Source organism: Equus asinus, chromosome 5 (assembly GCF_041296235.1).
Source record: "Equus asinus isolate D_3611 breed Donkey chromosome 5, EquAss-T2T_v2, whole genome shotgun sequence".
Taxonomy (NCBI): domain Eukaryota; kingdom Metazoa; phylum Chordata; class Mammalia; order Perissodactyla; family Equidae; genus Equus; species Equus asinus.
The window spans coordinates 70,415,695-70,437,152 of NC_091794.1; the positions used below are offsets into that span (position 1 = coordinate 70,415,695).

The following is a 21,458-nucleotide window of genomic DNA, read 5'->3' on the forward strand; positions in this document are numbered from 1 at the left end:
TGTGCTGAAATTTGAGTTAATATACTCCTGATTTTCCAGATCGTCCCTCTCACCCCTACGCAACCTAGAAAAGAAGGATGAATTGTTCTATGTCTGTTTATTGCTGTATAATATGATAATCAAGGAACAAACTGAAGCAAAAATGATCCTCTCAGAAGTGCATTTTATGTTATTTTACACAGGCTATGGATTTTTTTGGTGGATGCATCTTTCCAAAGCACTATTTTTCTGTTAAAAAGCATATCAAGTATAAGTTAAAGATATTTTCAGAGAAAACTTTTCATTTTGACTGTAAGAATTAGACTCTGATGCAGAATTAAGTATAGATTTTGTTTGGCAAAACTATTGTTACTGCCATTCCTTTACCCACAATAATACAGATTTTAAAATAACCGCGATACCAGGTAGCATAGTATCCCAGAATCTTAGCATGACTCGGTGTCGTCGTACCATGAAGTGTTAAGTGGCTTTGCAAGCCCCTGCTTTCCTTACTCAAGGGGCGCGCTGGCCGCTGCGGTAGCGCTTCTTGACTGAAGGGCCACGCACTTACCTTACAGCCTGTTTGTCAGCTTTCTCTGAATCAAAAGAAAGTACAGTTGTTAACTAATCAAGTAAGACTTTGGTCACCAAATATAGGTTTCAGTTTTTAAAAGAGTCTGTCTGGGTTTGGAGGACAGCCGGTGAGAAAGGATGTGCACACGTCCAGATGGGGAAGGGAGGGGCCATTACTCAGCAGCTGTGGTCAAGCGGTCGTTGTCTCGTTCTTATTTTTTGTGAGAAAAGTTACAAAACATGAGGAATGGATTGGAGTTACCTTAAAAAAAGGCCCAGTTGTCCTATTTCCCACCCGTGGTCCATAACGTCCCTTAACCACCTACACGTTGAACTGTTCGCCCCCAGTGAAGCAGACTGAGGCAGGATGCAGAATGCTGCAGGTGTGTAGTCAGAGAGCCCGCCGTCAGGAAAGGCGGCCCTCATCCGAACAACGACACGAAGGAGTATCCGGGTAAGAAGGAGCCACGGCAGAGTTGTCCTGTATCCCTCCACCTTTCCTTGGTTGGTTCTCTGCTTCCCTAAAGGGGTTACCCATGAGGTACCCTCCCTCCCCTTGAAAGATTTGATCCAAGTTTAGGCAAACTTTCTCCTCCTGTTTATAAGAGACAATTCCTTATATGTGGAAATACCTAATCATTCCTGGTATTTAATAGACACTCAAATATTTATGTCCAGCCTTCTTTTTATTTGTAGCATAATTAAACCAGACTGACACTTTCAAAAAGAATTTTGCTTTAAAAAAAGACAACTCCTCCAAAAAAATGTATACAGCATAAAAATATTTGACTTGAAAATTCCAACAAAAGCAACAAAACTGAGCCTCTAGGCCCCTCTTCTAAAGTGGCAGTGTAGCCTGTCTTGGATGGGCCCAACTTCACTAGTTTCCACGAGACAGGTATCACCTTCTTTACCACCACACAAAAAGTATCTTCTGGAGAAGCTTGTCTTGATCCTAAGCAAGTCTCAAGACCCTCGATTCACTGGTTCAAACCCCCTACACTCCTAAGGTCTTTCTTGGTTCAGGTCGGTGACCTAAGAGACATACTAATTCAGGCAATCACAAAGACAGTAGTGATCACCATGATGAATGATCTAGGCCCAAGATTCCCCATCTTTTCACAAAACTTCGTGAAGACCTTTTCTTTATGATTTTTTTTTTTTTTGGTAAATCAGAAATCACCAGATTATCTTATCTAGTAATCTTGTCTCGGAAATTCCTATGTAGCACCATCAGCCAATCTGAGCTACTGGCGAGCATGTGAAACCTAGTGTTGTTACTCTGAGCCGATATTCTAGCCGAATGCAAACGACTTTCTTATTATTAGTCTGTCTGGCTTTATCTTAGATAAATGTGCCATTTCCGTGATGATTTTATGTAAAATAGCTCCATTGTAATTTTTGTGGCCTCTTAAGTATCTTAGAACCACATATTGGGCATCATTGGTCTAGAGATTTCTAGACCTTTCGTGGTAAAATTAATCAAACAAACCCCCTCACCTTGGGAGCAATCTAAAAGTATTCTTGGCTGAGTGCCCCCCCCCCCCAATGGCAGTGGTTTTGCCTAGATATCCTAACGTAGGTCCACAGTTCACCCATTCAGTAGCCACTTGAGAGCCTGAGGGCCAGGCCCTATGCTAGGTGATGGGCCTGCAGCAATAAACAAGACCCAGTCCAGTTGCTCGAACTCTAAAGAAGGAGACAGACGATTATTAATGCGATCATTGCTGTGACCAGCTGAGCGCAGAGTACTATGGGAGTACAAAGAAGGCCCTAACTTGTGGGAAGAAGTGATATCCAAGCTTGAACCTGAGGAAAAGGGAAAGCCAAACGTAATACAGGGAGCAGTGTTCCAGGCAGTGGGGACAGTGTGCTCACAGACCTAGAGGCAAGAGGGCCAGGAGCCGCAGGTTGTTCGGCAGGCTGAGTCGGAGCAGACAGGAGCTTAGCAATAGGAGGGGCTGGACGGACCAGATAGTAAAGGACCTTGTTAAACTTGGACTTGATCTGGAGCACGGTGGAAAGCCATGGAAAGGTTTGAAGCAGGGGAGTTATGGTGTTTTAGAATGACTCACTTGACAACAATGTGGAGGACAGACCAGAGGGGCAAGTCCAGAGGCCATCAATATCTTAGCTCTATGGTAACCTCTAGGATCTATTAAATTACATACTTCTCCAGCCACATCGAAATGCGAAATGCCATTTCCTTCCCAGAGTTGTTGCTTTTAATGCCCAATAGTCCTGTTTCCTTTCATTTTACTTCATGTATATTTTTGAGCTCTTATCTATAAGGCTCTCTGTTTCTCCACATTTTGTTTGGACAGTAGGCCTAGGACTGGGCTGTGGGACCTGGTCACAATCTGAGTGTTGCCAAGCAAACTGGGAAGGCTGTTCCATGGATTCCAAGCTTCTTACCAGACTTCATGTTGGGCTAAACTTATTTATTCTTTTGCTAAGGAAGACCAGCCCTGAACCAACATCCATGCCAACCTTCCTCCACTTTGCACGTGGGGCACCTCCACAGCATAGCTAGTGAATGGACTAGGTCCACACCTGGGATCTGAACCCGTGTACCCAGGCTGCTGAAGCGGAGTGTGTGGAACTCTGACCACGTAGCCATAGGGCTGAGCCCTGGGCTAAATTTTTAAAGTATAATGCTAGGTCACCTTCCACCATCCTCAAATGCTAGGTGTGCCAACCCAGCTCAGTGTGCTCTTGAGCCCCTCCCACCAGGTTTCCAGCTGCTAAACATGTCGTGTGCATTTGAATATCATCAAATTTGAGTTGCCTTATTATCTTTCTTTCCTTGACCACTTGTTCTGGACTAGAGCCTGGGGGTGGAGATAGGTACAGTGATAGAGACAAAAGATTGAGAGTACAAGATGCAGTCTTCTGTGGGAAGCTAGATTGCACCATTAGTGTGGATTTTCCAATGCTTGCAGAATTAAATTCTGAAGCACAGTTTATATACCTTTTCTGAAATGTGTAATTGTTGAAGTCGGCTTCATATATTTCACTATTAAGTATTCTCTTCCTGTGATGTTAATGACTTATTGTTTGGAGCAGGTGTTCTTAACCTTTTTCATGCCATGGACCTTTTTGGTGATTTGGTGAAGCCTATGGACCCCTTCTCAGAATAATGTTTTCAAACTCATAAGACTAAATATGAAGGCTTGCAAAAGAAACTAATTATATTAAAATACAGTTATTAAAATATTTTCAAAATTTTGTGATACAGTTATATATGTACTTTATTAACACATAAAATAACAAGGTCTAGTGGTGGTTCTAAAACTGTGATTTCAGAATAATTTCAGATTACTTTGAAATATATGCAACCACTGTCACGTGATATCTAAATGTGATCTCTATTGGTGATGAAGTCGCAGGTAATGCCAATACTACTGTCGGTGGTTCCTACGTTCATAATTGAAGGAAATAATGTGTTTCAGTTAGAAGTTAGTGAAAATAAAGATTTAATTCTTTTCCCATCCAAGTTCACTGAACCCCTGATTTAGAGGTTGTCTGATTTTACTTTGTCATTTTGAGTAAAGTATTGATGTTTGTTCAATTCTAAAGTATTTGGGCTATGTTCCTGCTCTTGGGGCTTTCTATGCTTGAATTGTCTTGCAGCGTTGGAACAGCAATAATTGAAGGCTTGGGTAGAAAGAAATCAGTGACTGATTAGAAATGAGAGCTTTCCACAAAAGCTCTTGAGATTGTTCCCTCAGCTACGCCGTGATGCAGTCCGTATTGGAGCCCCGCGTCTGCTAATAATACTGCTTGAGTGTGTCAACATCAGTAAAATTTGGATCATGTGCATTAAACAATATTATAATGCTGTCTCGTGACATCATCTACTTGGATGTTTCACAAGGGAGTTTGTTGATTTCTGTGACTGTTGCAAAGCCGGTTGTAGGACTCTCCCTCTCACCTTCAGCGGGTCCTTCATCCCCCTCTAGGAGAGCAGGGTGGGGTTCACACCTCCATTTTAGAGTGGAGGAAGCAGAGTCTCAGAGAGGAGCGGCGGCCAGCCAGGGCGCCCAGGGCTGTGGAGAGGGGAGGTGGGATGGACGCTGAGGTGGGCCTGGCCTCACCCCTGGGCAGGTCTAGCAGCAGATCTCTCGGCTCCCTGGGTCAGTCGAATTGCGGGGCCCACTTGGCATTCGACCCCGAGGTGGGCCCTGGACTAAGAAGCCAGCCCAGCCCTCCAGCGGATCTCTGTAATCGTAAAGAAAGCAAGGCATCCAGAAACAATATTGCACCCTCAAAGGGTGCAGACCGTGTTCACATATATGCACTCACTTCATCCTAACACAACTCTGAGCCAAGTATTCTCACCCCCATTCTTCAGATGCGGAAACTGAGACAGAAGCTGTGACTTGAGGCCTTGAATTAGCCAGGCTTCAGTTTGGCAAGACTGGAATGAAAACTAGATCCGTCTGGCTCCAGCTGGCGTCTGCTGATCTCGTGTCCAGAGGGTCTCCCAGCCACAGCCAGGCTGGGATGGAGCCCCAGACCACGAGGAATCCAGAGAAAGGTAAATCCAGGGCAGCTGGGAGAGTTGAGGAAGGCTTCGTGAAGTGAGATTTTTACCTGGTCCTGGGCAAGAACTGGATTTAGAAAGGCAGAGAGAGCCAGCGGAAGTCACCCTGGGCAAGAGACAAGCCACAGACTGGGAGAGCAATATATAACCTAGGTAACAAGTGATTCAAATCCTGCAGAAAGACATCCATCAATCAACACGAAAAAGAAAAGCCACCCACAGAAAAATGGGTGACAGATGGGAAAAAGCACTCCTCCAGGGAGGAAAGGCGGAGGTTGGATGCACAAGAAAGGGCAGCAGAGCAGTGGGGACGGCAGGGCTTTTCAAAGTGAGCGTGCTTCCAGATCTCCTGGGATCTGGTAAGACGCAGGGTCTGGTTTGGTAGGTCTGGGTGAGACCTCATCTCTAAGCAGCTCCCAGATGACCTGGATGCTGCTGGTCCGAGGATCACGCTTTTGAGAAGCGAGGGTGTAGCTAGGGGAATAATGTAAACTTTTCAGCCAGCCAGGCCTGTATCCTGGCTCTGCCTCTTCTGTGAACCCTAGGCAGTAACTTAATGTCTCTGTGCCTCAGTTTCCTCATCTGTAAAATGGAGACAAGAATAGTCCCCATCTCCTGTGGTTGGGAGGACTAAATGAATTAATATACCTAAAGCGTGTGGTGCAACATGTGGCAAAAGTAAGTGTTCAGTAAATGTTAGCGATTGGTGGTAGCAGAAGGAATCGCTAGAGAAATGCACGTTGGACCGCAGTGAGGCACTGTTTCACGCCCAGCCGACTGGCAGGCGTCAGAAGGTCTGCCGAGTTTGAGGCTGGGGGGCCCGGGGAGACAGAAACTCACACACTGCCGGCGGGAGTGCACGCCGGTCCAGCCACCTGGAAGGGCAGTTTGGCAACATCTGGTCAGGTTGAGGGGCCCGATAGCGGGTTCCAGACGTGAACGTGTGTGTGGGTGGAGAGAGCAGCAGTGTGTGCAAACCAGTCACTGGAAGCAAACACGGCGCGTTGAGGAAACCGGCTGACTCCGGGCAGAGAGGGAGGGCCCCTTCCATTTTGCTGTACTTAATAGAAAAAAATCCAGAGCAAAAATGACTAAATTTGTACTTGTGTTAACTCTGGCTGGTGGATACATGATTATTTGTTACATTATTCTTGCTTTTTTTTTTTGTATTTTTCTTAAGTTGTTAAAACCTTTTTCCAGGGGAGGGGAGAGGGGTGGAAGGGAGAGGTTGGAGCAAGAGGGGGGCATGGGCCTGGTGGGGGGTTGGGTGTGGGGTGTGGGGGGAGGGGGGAGGATAGAGAGGTCCATTTGTTGGGACACCACCTTTCTTCAGGATTGAGTGGGCAAAAAGTTTAGAGAGTTGGGTGAGAAAGCTGAAGCTCAGCGAGGTCACACAGCGAGTGGTGGCACCCTTTGGACTAGCCAAAGTTCCTGCTCCTGCTAGAAGCTTCCCCTGTGTGGCCTGAGCAGGCCCAGCCAAGGTCAAGCAAGCCCGGAAAGGTGGAGGTGGAGGTGGGAGGATGCAGCCCAAGTCCTTTCTCCCCAGGCATGACCTGCGGTGACACCAGGAAGTCAGCGTGAGCACAGGTCCCCTCCTCCTCCTTGCCGGGCCCTCCTGCTGCTCTTAGCTCAAGGGTTCTTGGCCTGAGCTGGAGGGACCCTATGCTTCCAGCACAGCGATTGCAGCTGTACCTGGACTGGAGCAGAGTCCAGAGGAAGGGACATCTCACATCCCTGAAGAGTCTTTTCATAAAGGAACGCTAGAGAATCACAGAGTCAAGGAAGGCCAGAGGTGGAAGGGCATGAGTTGGCCCAAGAATGGAAAATGGTCTCACGTAGGATTCTGCTCTCCACTCTGACACCCGTGGCAGGCATCACTAGTCAATCGCAAACCCTGAGTCCTGACCTCAGAATCCTCTGAGCTGCATGTTCCAGACATCCTCTGCCAATCACTTGCAGTCGGCATGCAAGATGAAACCCAGGTAGCTTCCTTAGCAGATGCCATGGGTGCCCTGCCCGTAACCCTCAGCCCTTTCCTTTTCAGGGCACGTCAGCTTAGCTTGCAGCTGCCAACACTGGCACTTCTTTGCCTAAAGCAGGTCAGTGGTGCCAGGAATCAACACCCTCCGGCAATCCTCAGCCAATGACTGGCAAGAGCTGGCAAATAAATACCCCAGTTCCCGGGGTGACTCTCAGGCTCATCTTCTCTCTGGCTCCCCGAATTCCTTGGCAGGAGAAAGTTCCACTTGCCCACAGTGGGAACGTGCTTGATAACCCGCCTCTTATGGATCCTTCCCTTCACTGTCTGGCCTGTCTCGCTTCCCTCACTCCCCGGCGGGCATTTCCTGGGGTCACTCCCAATTAAACCTCCTTGCCTTCAGATCTGGTCCTGGGCTCTGATTATGGGGATCCCCAAACTAAGACACCCCCTTCATCTAGTCTAATCCTTTCATTTTATGGATGAGAGAACTGAGGCTCGGAGAAGGGGAGCCGCTTGCCCACACGGAGCCTGTGGCAGGGCCCTCATGAGAGCGCGGTTGTCCTCACCTATGGTTTAGCTCTTCCCGGTGCTGCTGCCTCCTGAGGGCTGCCCCTGCATCTGCCCATCCCACCCCCACCCCGGAGACTCAGCAGTTTATATCCCAATGCACAGGAAAAGGCCCGTGACAGGTTAGACATCCGTGGGTATCAGAGGCAGGCCTCAGAGGGACACGCCCTGGAGCCCTCATTTCTGGAGGCGGACACATCCCCTCCCTTGGTCCTGGGCCTCCAACCAGTCCCTTCAGCTCCCAGGGCCTTGGTCTCCTCAGCAGTGGGGTGAGGATGCAGGGGTGGCAGAAGGGGCTAGTCAGGTAAGCTCCCTGCCCCCCTCCCCCCATCATAGGCACCATCTCCGGAACAATTAAAACGCGCATGGCCACTTTGAAGAAAATAATTTAAGATTATATTTGTTTTATAATTTTCATGGAAAATGCATGTTCTTTCCACCTCCATTCCCTGTTTAATTGAAGAGAAGACTGTCAGTGAGAAAATGACCCCTGCCCTTTAGCCACCAGAGTGTTAATCCTGGGTGTTTCTGCCTGGCTCTTCGTGCAGCTGGGGCCCTGAGATCCTCTGGTCTCAGCACTGATGTGGAGGAAAAAGCATGTCTAAAAAGTGCGTGTGTTCAAACCTCACCCCTCCTGGCTCTGTGTGACCTGAGAGCAGGTGCTCCCTCTCTGACCTCAGGCCCTTCCTCTGTAACTTGGGGATGAGGATTCCAACCTTGGAGTGTCGCCCCCAGACCCAGAGTGGGGAGGGCCGGGCAGGTGCAGGCGGCGGGGGGGGGGGGGGGAGGGGGGGTGGGGTGGGGGGGGTAGGGGCGGGGGGGGGGGGGCGCCCTCTGCCTTTCCCCTGCCGGGAAGGCAGCCTGGGAGGGGACTGCCCACAGGGAGGGTGTGGCCGGGTGAGGCCCCTCCTCCCTCCTCCAGGCTGCCCCTGGTGACCAGGCAGAGAAACCTCCCTGAGTTCCCTGGTGCCGGGGACTGGAGCTGGGGCTGGGAGCCACAGACATGAACAGGATCTCCCCCCAGGTTAGATCTGCCCTGAGCGGACTCCCACCTGGGGAGGCCAGTCTGGGGAAGCGGTGGGCCATGAGAGGGGAGCCGCTGAGGTGACTCAGCCCCAGGTTGTAGGGGACCCAACAGATGCACCAGCTACACAGTTCAGGTGGCTGTGCCGGGAGGGAGGCAGGAGGCCAGGGGAGGGAGCAAGCGGCATCATGGGGGGCCGCCTGAGCTGGTTTGAAGGATGAATGTTTGCAAGTGGACAGTGGAGGAAAACGCATTCCGGGCAGAGGGCACCATGTGGCCAAAGGTGTGGGAATGCGAAGTGGGCATGATGAGCTTGGGGCGTCTGCATGCTGGGGTGTGGGGGCCAGGGTTCCACCTCGGGCTCTCAGTGACCCTTCTGAAACACTCGTCTGTCTGGCTCCCTGAGGCTGGACCTCCCCTACCCAAGCCCACCCCTCATTCTGTTCTCTTCTGCAGGGGGAAGGCAATGGCAACTCTGCTGCTGGAACCAAAGCCCGCCCGGGAGGGGAAGGTAAGGCCTGGAGGGCCTGGGCCCTGGTGGGTCGCCTTTGGGCCTGGACCATTGCTACAGAGGCACAAAGAGGGCTCCTAAGGCTCCCGCTGTCCCCTGACCTCTGCCCCGTGTTGATGTTGTCCACTCCCATCTTCCTGGCCGGCCACGCTGACAGCCATCTGCTCACAGGGGTGTTCATTCTCTCCATGCGCAAGCAGTTGTGGAGCACCTCCTGTATGCTGCCTACCTCACAGGCGCTGCACACACGCAGTGCCACCTGTAACCTATCCAGGGAAGAGCTCCCATGTCAAATCCCCAACTCAGTGGGTGACCAGGGCGGTTCTCTTTACCTCTGAGGCGTCAGGGAGGCGCAATCACACACTTATTTAGCACCTTCTGGTGCCATTGACTCAGCGTGCAGCCAGGACGGTCCTCTTTCCCTCTGTGGAATAAAGGAAGGAAAGAACAGACATTTGTGGAGTGTCTACGATGTGCCCTGTCTCGGCCCACATTGGCTCAGCGACGACACAGAGCCCAAGGGGCGATGCTCATTACAAAGGCTCGAGGGTCTCCTCTAATCCTCAGGGCAGCTCTGAGAGGGGTTCCTGCTCTGGGGCAGTCACAGATGGCGCAGCTGAGGCTGAGAGAGGCTGGGGAACTCGGCCAAGCTGGGCTCCTGCACAGCTGGGGAGTGGGAGAGGTGGGGTTCAAATTCATATTGGGGTCCCTCTGGCTGCAGATCCCCAGGGCCTCTGTTGCTCCACACTGGCGTTTGTTTACTCCAAGTCCTGGCCTGTGGTGGGTGTGGTTGTGCAACAAATGGCGTCCTTTCCTGTCTGTCCGGGGAGTCGGCACCTAGGGGCTTCCTGGCTCTGACATGAGGCGCCTTCACCCGGGCGTGGGCCTCGCCTCTGCCAGGTCTGCCTCGAGTCTCGGCTGCGACCCCACCTTGCCCAAGGCCTGGGCTGCACAGATATTTGAGGAGTGGCTGCTGGCTGAGCAGGACGCCTCTCCTTGCCCCGCTTCACGCTGTCTCCCTGGTGACCTGACTTGGCCCTGTGTTTGCCGCCAACAAGGGGGCCCCTACCCAGGGCTGTGGGAATTCTATGCATTTGAAATCCATGCTGCATCTCCTGCTATCTCCTCCTCTTCCACACCCACCCTGGGCTCCAGGCACGCCAGGCACTTGCTGTCCCCCGGCTGCCATCCACCAGGCCTTTCTCCTCCTACGCTCGCCATGGAACACCCTCTCCTTGCACCCTCCCTTCCCTATCTGTGGCAGCGCCCTCCTCCTAGCAGCCTGGCACCTTGCTCACACTCTCTTCCCCACACTCCCCACCTGGCCCTGCAAGCCGCCGGTGCGGGTACAGGTCTGACTGGCCGGTGAGTGCAAAGCAGGCAGCTCAGATATGTGAGTAGACTGGATAGAAATCACCCAAACTGTCCTGAACTGGGCCAGGCCTTCCCTTGTCCCCTGGATCTCTGGGTCAGAGAATTCACAAAGCACCTACTGTGTGCCTGTCAGCCCTGCTCCTGCCCCTCTCTGAGACAGCCCTGGCCCCACAGCAACTGTGGTGCCCACACCCTCCTTTCCACCTGTCTGCCTTGTCTTCCAAGTGCCACCACGAGCTTTTGGGGGAAGAACCAGAGCTGCGACTGCTCCCGTGTCCTCTGCAGAGCGGGGCACCTCCCAGATCCCTAATGAAGCTTCCTTTCGTTATTTCACCAGCAAGCAGAAGTTAGAGGGGCGGAGTGAGGGGGAGGAGGTGGCGTCTCCTCTTGCCATGGTTCCCACAGGTGGCGGGTACAGCCCAGCACGTCACAGGTGTCAGCAAACACTATGACAGCTAAAGCCCTTCTAGCACCTACTATGCGCCAAGTGCCATTCTAATACGTCAGCTGGCTCGAGCCTCTCAACGCCTCTAAGGCAGCTATCATGACTCCATTTTCCATGTGAGGACACAGGCACAGAGAAGTAAAGTGACTTCTCCGGGTGGCAGGCAGTGGAGCTGAGATTCCAGCCAGCATAGTGGCGGGCTGCAGAGTGCACTGTCAGTTGGCATCGTGGAGGGGGCACTGGTTTGGGCGGCAAGTAGGTGTGGACTCACATCCCAACGCCACACGAGGTGACCTGGACCTTTCCTTCTCTGAGCCCCAGTTTCCTCATCTATAAAATGAAGCTTGTTTTGAAAAATAAAAATACCTGCTGTGAAGGACCTGCTTCAGTTCTTCCCCAGGTGGGCTCCATGAGCGTGGGTGCACGCTCCCTGCCTCCTGAGGAGACAGCCTCACGGAAGGGCCGGAGACCAGGGACCCTCTCCTGACCACCACTCACCAGCTACTGGACCCAGGCCAGGGCGGCCTTGGGCGGGTGGGCCCTCAGGCAGAACTGAGAGCGTCATGGCGGCTCAGGAGTCCCGACATCCAGAGAAGCCCTTCCTGCCCCAAGACCCCCAGCGGGGAGGGACCACTTGTCTGACAGAGGAGGGGGGGTCCCTGGGCCCAGCACTGTCTGCTCCATCACCAGTTTCCCACCCCACACAGCTGACTGCAGCCCGCTCTGCTGCTCGCGCCGAAGGGCCTGTGTCTCGGCCATCCTGCTGCTCATGCTGGCCACTCTTGCGGCCCTGATCGCCCTGGTTGCCATTTGTGGACCCCCACCACGGACACCAGGTCAGGGTGGTCAAGAGAGGGTGGGGTCAGACTTGCTGGGAGGGAATGGGGCTGGGAGGGAATGCCTGACTTCTCCATGAAGTGACTTTTGGACAATTCCTTAGGGTGTGTGCACAGATGCAGGCACACACACTGACATATACGTCTCTGAGCCTCCATTTGCACATCTGTAATGTGAGCTGTTGAGAGGACCCAGCTCTTATGGTCTGCCTCCTCCAGGAAGCCTTCCTTGACCCAAGCTGGGTTAGAAGCCTTGTCTTGGTCCCCAGAGTCCCCACACTTCTTCTTCCCCTGGCCTGTTGTCCAGGGTGGTGCCGTCCAACTGTGTGTGTGCCTCCACCATAGAGGACAGGGGCCTGTCCAGTACATCCCTGCGGCCGCGGCAAACCCCAGCATGGCCCCTGCCCTCAGGGGGCCAGCAGTTTGGAGAGCGACATGAACGTTGATCAAATAAGTGCATCAGGCAAGGTTAACGGGGCCTTGAGAGTCTGGAACAGGGCTCTGACGGGGCCAAGGGTCAGGGTGGGCACCTTGAGAAGTGAGAGGCGTGAAGGGAAAGTGGGAACTGGTTAGCGGAGGGGGGCAGGAAAAGCACCCCAGGAAGAGGGAGCACCAAGTGCAGCGTCCCCAGGGAGGAAACGTGAGCAGAAGGAGAGACTGAGAGATGCCCAGTGGGCACGGAGGGCACGAGCAGGGGCGGGGCCAGTGCCCAGGGCCTCAAGGTTGCCCTGAGGCGGAGATTCCACCCAGAGTGCCTGGGAGGAGGTGAGCTGGGGGAGGGGGTCACCAGAGCCACCTGTCTGAGAGGCGGCTCCATAGCCAGGTGTGTGTGTGTGTGTGTGTGTGTGTGAGCACGGGCACTGAGGGTAGATGTGAACATGAGGAGTCACATTCCTGTGTGTACACACGTGTCTGTCTGTGTTCATGTGTGTCCATGAGTATGTCTGTGTGTGTCAGTGTGTATGCAGGTGTCTGGATGTGCGTGTGTCTATGTATGCATGCACACGTTTGTGGGTGTGCACGTGTGTGCGCACATCCGTGTATGTGTGAGTGCATCAATGTGTGTATGCGTGTGTGCCTGTGTGTGTGTGACAACGTGAGTGTCTCTGAGAGTCATCCCCCCTCACACTAGCTGAGACAGTTCCGGGAGCAGAGACGTGGTTCACACGTGCACAGACGCACAGGCACAAACCCACTCCCATCTCCATCCTGCACACTCATGCACACACATACAGCCTGTGGAGCAGGGGCGACCGCTGGCTCGTCTGCCCGTTTCTCTCTTTGCGCTCTTTGGGGCGGCCCTGGGGCGGGTGTTCCCTGCACTGGGCGGAAGGCAGGCTCTCAGAAGGACGGGCGTGTTCCTTGCTGCCCACCGTTCCCGGACGCTGGGGCGGCAGCCGTGCCTCGGCTGGCGCCCGGCTCTGTGTCTCTCTCCTCCCATTTATAAAGTGGGGCGAATGATGACACCTCACAGGGGTGTTTGGGGGAAATAGACTAAAAACACAGAAGTGCTCTGCACCCTGTAGAGCTGTGCCCCGATGTAGGGGTTACGGCCTGACGGTCCCCAGCCAGCCCCATAGATTGCTCTGACAAGCTAACCCGGCACCAGGAGCTCCACTGCTTGCTGACTCGAGCCCGTCCTCAGGAGCTTCCCAGGAAAGCAGGGTACTGTGGCTGACTCTGCACATTCCATGTTCTGCGATTATTCACACAGAAGCTTTTATGTAAGCTCCTCGATGGTCCTATGGGGTGTGTGCCGTGGTCTCCACTTTGCAGACAAGGAAGCTGAAGCTCAGAGAGGTCGAGTCACCCTCCCAAGGTCACACCGCTGGCAAGCCTTAGAGCTGAGGCTTGGACCCCATCTCCGGCGCCGAGCCCAGTATCCTCCCTGCTGTCACAGCCTGGCAGGCCAGCCCAGGGTGGGGCTCAGGTGCGGGAATCTGGAGATGTCCATGTGAGCACCACCTGTGACCCTCTGGGGTCTCCCGCTGCCCCTCAGGGGCCCAGGCCTGTGTGACACCGAAGAACAGGACGGGCTTCCTGTGCCACGACCGGAGGAGCTGCATCCCGGCCCACGGGGTCTGTGACGGCATCCGCACCTGTGCCCATGGCGAGGACGAGGACGAGGCCTTGTGCCGTGAGTACCTGCTGGGTCCCGCCCCTGCCCCGATGGGCCCTCCTCTCGTCCCCCAACTTGGACTCTCCCTGCAGACATACTGAACCTTGATCATCGCTGCACAGACCAGGTACCTTCATGTCCCCAAGACTTTGCTTATGTGGTGCCCCTCAGCCGGGAACTCCTGCCCTCACCCCTGTCCCAGTCGCAGGCACACACACATGCCCACGTGAGGGAATGTCTCACTCTGTGCACCTCCATGTCCAGAGAACCTGTATCCAATTTTCATGGCAGACTTCAAGTGTTACCTCCACCAGGAAGCCTTCTCTGACTCCTACACTAGGTTAGGGTCCCTCCTCTGAGCTCCCTCAGCCCCTCTGCTTCCCTGTGTCCCAGCCCTAGTCACAGTGGCTGTCCCTCTCGATTGGCATGTTTGCTGCCCCCATCAGACTGTGCACTCCTTGGGGGCCCGCCTGGTCTGCTTGATCTTGGGGCCCCAGTGCCTGGCATGGCACAGAGGGGTGTCCAGAATGATCTGCCTGAATGATGGAATGAGCGGGTGAATGAATGAATGGGAAGATCTGGCCCCAGACCTGAGAGACCTGATAGTTCTCAGGAGAGAGGAGCCACGGCTCCCTGGAAGGGGCACTTTCCGTGTAGGAGGGAGAGAGCCTGGTGGGTTGCAGGGGGTGGGGTGGGGGTGGGTCGTTGCATCATGGACCCTCAAGACTAGAAGAGATCTTAAAAGTCATCTCATCCATGTCCTGGCTCACGCCCAAATCCCCTCTGTAACAAACCCGACAGAAGCCACCCAGCCTCTGCTTGCATACTCCTGGGATGGGGAGCTCACTACGACTTGAGGCAGCTGCTCCCATGATTGCCTGGTTTTTCCATTCCCATGTCTCCCTCCTACCGAGTTTAGAGCTGCCTCGCAGGTGCATCCTTGGTGGGTTCCAACTCTGCCCTCTCATCGACCCCCACCTCACGAAGCACACTCAAATCTCTGTCCCGCGACGGTGGCACTGCATGGATTTGCAGACAGCTTTCTTGCCCCCGTGAATGTCTCCTTCCCAGGCCCCACTCCGGACTCCACAGTCGTCCCCCTTGTGATTGGTCTTCCCTACTCCACAGAATACGTCCCAACTGTCCATGTCCCTCTGCCTGGAAAGGCTCCAGAAGCATCCATGACACTTCTGTCTGGCTCTGGCCAGTTCAAGGAACAAAGGCTTTCCCCTCCCTAGTCTGGGCTATAGTTTGGCTGACTCTATAGTGGTGGCCTGAGTTTGTGATAATTTTTGGTAGCGCTGGCACGCTGCTGCCTAACACAGAACACACTTTCAAGAAGGGTGCTCCAACGCCCTCTCGCAGCGTCCCTGAACCCACACCCCCTGAGCTCTGGGACCCAAGGGCGAGAATTCACGTTTACTCTAGTTATGTTCCGGTTGGAGGAGGCTTCCTGGAAGTGGAGGAACTTGAACCTGGACTGGAAGGTGGAATGGTTTTGGAGAGGTGTCCAGGAGGACGTTTCTGGAGGGAGGAATAGTGCAAACGTGCCAGAGCTGAGGAGGGAAGGGGGAGGGCGGCGGCTCTCTGGGCTTCTTGGTGGGTGTGCAGGGAAGACCCCTCCTCTCCCTCGGCTCGACCTCCTCCCCAGGAGACCTTCTCCCGGGCCCTTCCTGGATGGTTGGGCGGGGCCCCGACTTTGGCAACTGCCAGGGTGGGAGGACCATCCACCTCCAGATAGCCCCGAGACAGCTGTGGCCGGATGTGGACTTCCTCCTGCCTGTGCCTCTGTAGGAGATGTGCCCCAGAGCCTCCCCCGCTTCCTCGTGGCCCACTGTGGAAACCCGGCCTCCTGGATCTACTCGGACCAAAAGTGTGATGGGACCAACAACTGCGGGGACTGCTCAGATGAACTGAGTCCAGGTGGGAGTCTGGGCACAGGCTGGGCTGGGGCAGGTGGCCAGGCAGTGGCCAGAAGGCAGAGGTTGACCAAGGAATCTCTGAGGTTCCCCAGGCATCCCCTTCTTGCATGCTAGGAAGAAGTTTTCCACCTCACTTGAATGCCTCCAGTGGTGGGGTGCTCACTACCATACTAAGTGGCTCCTGGAGGGTGATTCTTCTGTGGTGAGGAACTTATCATCAATGGCACAGATAGGGAAACTCAGAGGGTGGTCAAGCGAGGAGTACATACACGGCCTAACTGGGATCTGAACCTGGGTTTCCCTCACCAACCAACCTCCCAACAACCCTGTGAGGGAAGCAGGGCAGGAATCACTGGCCCCAATTCATATGTAGGTAAACTGAGGCCAGAGAGGAGAAAGTACTTTCTACCGTGAGGGATCAGAAGGGAGCTTGAGTGTAAACCCTGGACTCCTGACCCCAAATCTGGAGCTCTTTCACTGCCCCAGACAGTCCTTTCAATCTCTTCACGAGTGTTCAATCAACAAACATGTTGAGCACTGTTAGGGGCTGGGCCTGGTGCCAGGTTCTGCTGGGGGACAGTCAGGAGTCAAACGTGCGTCCCACCCCCAGGACCCAATTCATGCTGATGCCAAAAGGAAGTGCTGGGGACCTGGAGAGGTTTTGTTCTTTGGGAGGGGGAGTAAGAATCCAGGAGACTTGCAGAAGAGGCAGTGCTCAAGCAGGCCTCAGAGAATGGCAGGGTTTCCACACCCACATGCGGGTGTGCAGGGGAGACCACTGGAGGCCCAGGGCACAGGGGGAAGGAAGGAAGTCCGTGAGGCCCCCTTGGGACCCTGATGCGGCTGAGTCCAGCTGAGGGAGGGAGGATGGACTGGGGAGCCGATGAGCTCCCACTAATAATAGACCATGGATCGTGTGCCTGGCACTTGGCCTATCTTCCTTAATAACAGCCTTGAGGAGATGAGGAAACTGAGGCTCAGATAGGGTGAGAGGCTTGCTTGAGGTCACACAGCCTGTGAGTTGGGGAGTCTAGATTGTCTCTCCCTCAGGGAAATAAGGAATACAGTCAACCCATGTCAGATGGAGTGGGGCTGTGGGCAGCCACAGCAGGCTTCAGGGCTAGGGAGTGCCCTGGTGCACGGCAGTCCGGGGCGCAGCAGCTGTTCTTCTGCCGGCTCTTTTCCCCGCAGTGTGCCCGCCCTGTGGCCCTGGGTGGTGGCGCTGCCCCTCGACCGTCTTCAGGTTCTGCGGCTGCATCCCGAGGAGCCTCTGCCGGGACCACGTGCAGCACTGCTCTGACTGGTCCGACGAGTACTCCTGTCCTGGACCCTGAGGGGGCCACGCAGGCCAGAGCGGGAGGCTGGTTGGAATGGCACTGAGAACCCTTCACATGGCCACCGAGTCCAAGGACACGAGGGCTGGAAGCTGCCTTCGAGATCATCTAGTGGGATCTACGCACCGCCATCTCTGAATAGGAATCGCCTCTCCTGCTTTCAAGTTGTTCAGCCTCTGCTTGAATGCTTCCAGCGACAGGGAGCTCACTACAATGTTAGGCAGCTCCTAACAAAGATGAGGGGAATCTGCTTCCGTGATTTCAGTCCTGTTTCTGGGGCCACACCCAGGAAACCTGCTCCTCTGCCCCAAGACAGGCTTGCAGATCCTGACCTCATCACCCCTTGGAGAAAAGATGAGTCTGGGGCTCAAACGCCACTCTGAGAAGAAGCCCTTATGGCTGGCACACATGTGAAGTGTATGCCGCTTCCTGGCCCTCTGGCCCTTAAGACAGACATTAGACACGGCCTTAGATTTTTCTCAACTCCATGATCCTAGCAGGCCCCTCCGAGTGGTCACATGACACGTGCCTGAGATGGGTATTTGTCACCCTCCCAGTGGGGAGCCATCCCCAGAGGCTCTGAGCTGTGGAATAGAAGGTTGGAGAATGAGAATCCCTCTGTCCGTCCATTCCCCACCCTCCACCCCCCACTCTCCACCCACGACCAGCTGCCCAGCCAAACAGCCCAGGGTTCTTGAAACAGGGATGTATTTGCTCCTGGAGCCGAGTGAATTAGCTCTTTCTCTGCATCCCTTCCCAGTCGGGCAAGGATGGATATATCCATTAGACAGATGAGGAAACTGACGCCCAGGGAGAAATGACTTGCCCAGCATCATACGGCAAAGTCAGGGCTGGAACGGGAACTCAAACACAGCCGACGGTGTCCCAGCCCCACAGCCTTTCCTGCTACCAGAGTGGTTATGACTTGGCTGGGCAGAGTCTCTGTCGGGTATTTAAAAAGGTAGCATGAGAGTCAGAGAGTGGCCCTCCCTTTATTCTGAAAGAGAGCCCTGGTCTCTGGCCAAAAAGAAGGTTCCTGTTGAGGAAGACAGACATACCCTTGCTGGAAATTAATAAAATTGGTTTTATGTGTCAGTCTGCATGAGGTTTGAACTGAAAATGGGCGCCTGAGGACCGGTTCGCCCTGGTTCGCTCCTTGCTGCATTCATCCATTCGCTCACTACGCAGTCTGCACACCTGCTCTGGACCAAGCCAGGCACTGGGCACTGGGAAGTGGAGAACCTGGATCCCGGTGGACAAGGGACACAGGGTCTCATGAGGAGGCACCTCCACCATGGAGGGATGGCTGGGACTGCAGAAAATGCTGTGCTGAGGGCACCAGGGAGGGGCCTTTGGAGGCAGAACACGATCACATCTCTGGCCCTGGTGACCTGAGGACGAGCTCCTGGGACAGGGTGCCTCTGGGGTCCTAACAGAGGGACAGTCAGCTCTGGGCTCCAGCGTCATTGGCTGAGCCTGTCTCCAACTGCAGCAATGAGTGAGGCACTGCAGGCGCACTGGGGGCATCCGCAGTTCTGATGACTGATCAGAGGAGCCTCCTTCCCAGATGAGGGCATTTGGGTGCCATCCTGGAGGGCAGGAGAGTTTCCAGAAGGGCATGCCCAGCTCCTGGGCCACGTGAACAAAGGCATGGGGATATGACAGGGGACGGCTCAGCGAGGGAATGCCCAGCAGGCCAGAGTGGCCAAAGCATGAGTGGGGCTCAGGAGGCAGGAGGAGGTGAGGAGGTGAGCAGGGATGCTGTCCTGGACGGCATGGTGTGTCACACTTCATCCTAAGGACAGTCGTGTCATCAAGGCATGATAGGCAAGGACATGATCTGGAGCTACAGTAACCATTAATCACCACAGTCCAAGAAAGAGATGCCAGGTGGGAGAGCAGCACAGCGAGAGAGATGGCCAGCTGGGGGAGGTGCACAGCTGGGGAGAGGCACCCAAGTCCCACCTGGCACTCCAGCCCTGCACTCCAGCCCCATGTTCACCAGGAGCATGGTGCCGTGAGGGGGGCGCCAGCTGGGGGAGGTGCACAGCTGGGGAAAGGTGCCCCATCCCTGCCTAGCACTCCAGCCCCATGCTCCAGCCCCATGTTCACCAGGAAAGCACCACAGTGAGAGAGGGGCCAGCTGGGGGGGGGGGGTGCACAGTTGGGGAGAGGTGACCTCTTCCCACCTGGTGCTCCAGCCCTGTGCTCCAGCCACACAATCATGGGGAGCACCACATGGAGAGAGAAGCTGAGGCTAGGGGAAGGAGAGTACCTCTCCCCCCCGCCCAGTGCTTCAAATCTGCCATTGGCCAGAGCATTGCACAGTGAGAAAAGCAGTTAGTGGCCAGAGCTGGGGAGCACCTGATCGTGCTGGGCCCAGAATTCACAGTGCCTGAGCCCCATCCACTGAAGGTACGTGGCAGCAGCGACAAGATAATAACACCACACAGAGGCAAAAATCCACACCATCAAGGAGTATGAGAAAGTATATTAAATCTCCAGACCAAAAGGAAAATGACAAGTACCCAGAAACCGACACAGAAATCTATAACCTGACAAAGACATTCAAAATGTCTTTTGTCAAAATGTCAAAATTCAAAATGACAAAGAATTCAAAATAGCTATCATAAAAAAACTCAATGAGTTACAAGAAAACACAGGAAGGCAAATTAATGAATTCAGGAGCTTCATTACAAAAGAGATTGAAACTTTAAAGAAGAACCAATAAGAATTGTTGGAGATAAAAAACACAATGGATGAGATTTTTAAAAATCTGGACTCCCTAAACAACAAAACTGACAATATGGAAGATCGAATTAGCAATTTTGAAGACAATACTATAGAAATGCTTCAGAGGGAGAAGAGAGAACTAAGACTAAAAAGAAATGAAGAGGCTCTCAGAGAAATGTCTGACTCAATTAGGAAATGCAACATATAGGTATTACAGAGGGGGAAGAGAAGGTGAGTGGAGCAGAAAGCTTGTTCAAAGAAATAATAGCAGAGAATTTCTCAAACCTGTGGAAGAAGATGGAAATCCACATGAAACAGGCTATCAGAACTCCCAACTATGTTAATGTAAAAAGACCCACTGCAAGGCATATATTAGTAAAGCAGACAAAAGTCAATGACAAAGGAAAAATATTAAGGGCAGCAAGGCAGAAGAAAATAACTTACAAAGGAACCCCTATCAGCCTTTCAGTAGATTCCTCAGTAGAAACCCTTACAAGCTAGGAGAGAGTGGAAGGGTATATTCAAAATCCTGAAAGACAAAAACTTTCAGCCAAGAATATTCTATCCAGTGAAAATCTCCTTCAGATACAACAGAGAAATAAAAACTTTCCCAGATAAACAAAAGCTAAGGGAGTTCATTGCCAAAAGACCCACCCCCCTACAAGAAATCCTCAAGAAGGCCCTCATACCTGCAAGGAAAAAAAAAACACAGCAGGAAAGGGGCTACAAAGCCCTGAGCAAGGAGATGAACAAGTCTGCACCAATCAGAAATTGGCAGCTCTCTATAAGATCAGTTGGCAAACACTTAACTCTTACATCAAGGATAAAGAAAAGGATAACTCCAAAATAAAAATTATATCAACACCTTAACCACAAATGCACAACACAAGGTGGAATGAGATATGACAAAAATAACTTAGAAGGGGAAGAGGAAAGGAATGGAATCAGTATAGCCTAAGGAAATAAGAGGCAATCAGAAAATGGACTGTCTCACCTGCAAGACTTTTTATACGAACCTAATGGTAACCACTAAACAAACAATTAGAACAGAGACATATACGATAAACAAGGAGAAAATGAAGAAAACCAACATAGAAAACTACCTAATCAAATCAGTAGCCCAATATACATGGGACAAGAAACAATGCATATGCAGAAAAACCAGAAAACGTGCAATAAGATGGCAGTATTATGGGGCCCGCCCAGTGGCGCAGTGGTTAAGTGCGCACGTTCTGCTTTGGCAGCCCAGGGTTCACCACTTCGGATCCTGGGTGCGGACATGGCGCCACTTGGCAAGCCATGCTATGATAGGCGTCCCACATATGAAGCAGAGGAAGATGGGCAAGGATGTTAGCTAAGGGCCAGTCTTCCTCAGCAAAAAGAGGAGGATTGGCAGCAGTTAGCTCAGGGCTAATCTTCCTCAAAAAAAAAAAAAAAGATGGCAGTATTAAGTGCTTATATATCAATAATCACTCTAAATGTAAATGGACTGAATTCTCTAATCAAGAGACACA

At 53.0% G+C, this 21,458-nt stretch overlaps 1 protein-coding gene across 4 annotated transcripts; it reads left to right on the top strand.

Moving 5' to 3' along the window:
- Nucleotides 1–8,574: 8,574 nt before the first annotated feature.
- LDLRAD1 (low density lipoprotein receptor class A domain containing 1) lies at nt 8,575–18,307 on the top strand. 4 transcript variants are annotated; one of them, XM_014844345.3, is made up of 6 exons: nt 8,575–8,670; nt 9,127–9,181; nt 11,708–11,836; nt 13,836–13,973; nt 15,750–15,878; nt 17,069–18,307. In XM_014844345.3, the coding sequence occupies exons 1-6, from the start codon at nt 8,650–8,652 to the stop codon at nt 17,209–17,211; spliced, it is 615 nt and encodes a 204-aa protein (XP_014699831.1). In that variant the 5' UTR covers nt 8,575–8,649; the 3' UTR covers nt 17,212–18,307. The 4 variants fall into 4 exon arrangements, with proteins under 4 accessions (XP_014699831.1, XP_070365963.1, XP_070365962.1 ...); XM_070509859.1 differs by lacking the exon at nt 8,575–8,670 and adding an exon at nt 8,849–8,953 and having other exon boundaries at nt 17,069–18,305; XM_070509862.1 differs by lacking the exon at nt 11,708–11,836 and having other exon boundaries at nt 17,069–18,305.
- Nucleotides 18,308–21,458: the final 3,151 nt, after the last annotated feature.

Excerpts from the sequence above, each read along its gene's own strand:
- LDLRAD1 (XM_070509859.1), top strand. The coding sequence starts at position 8,888 with ATGAATGTTTGCAAGTGGACAGTGGAGGAAAACGCATTCCGGGCAGAG. Across the intron at positions 9,182-11,707 it reads AGCCCGCCCGGGAGGGGAAG|CTGACTGCAGCCCGCTCTGC; the intron begins GTAAGGCCTGGA and ends CACCCCACACAG. Across the intron at positions 15,879-17,068 it reads CTCAGATGAACTGAGTCCAG|TGTGCCCGCCCTGTGGCCCT; the intron begins GTGGGAGTCTGG and ends TTTTCCCCGCAG.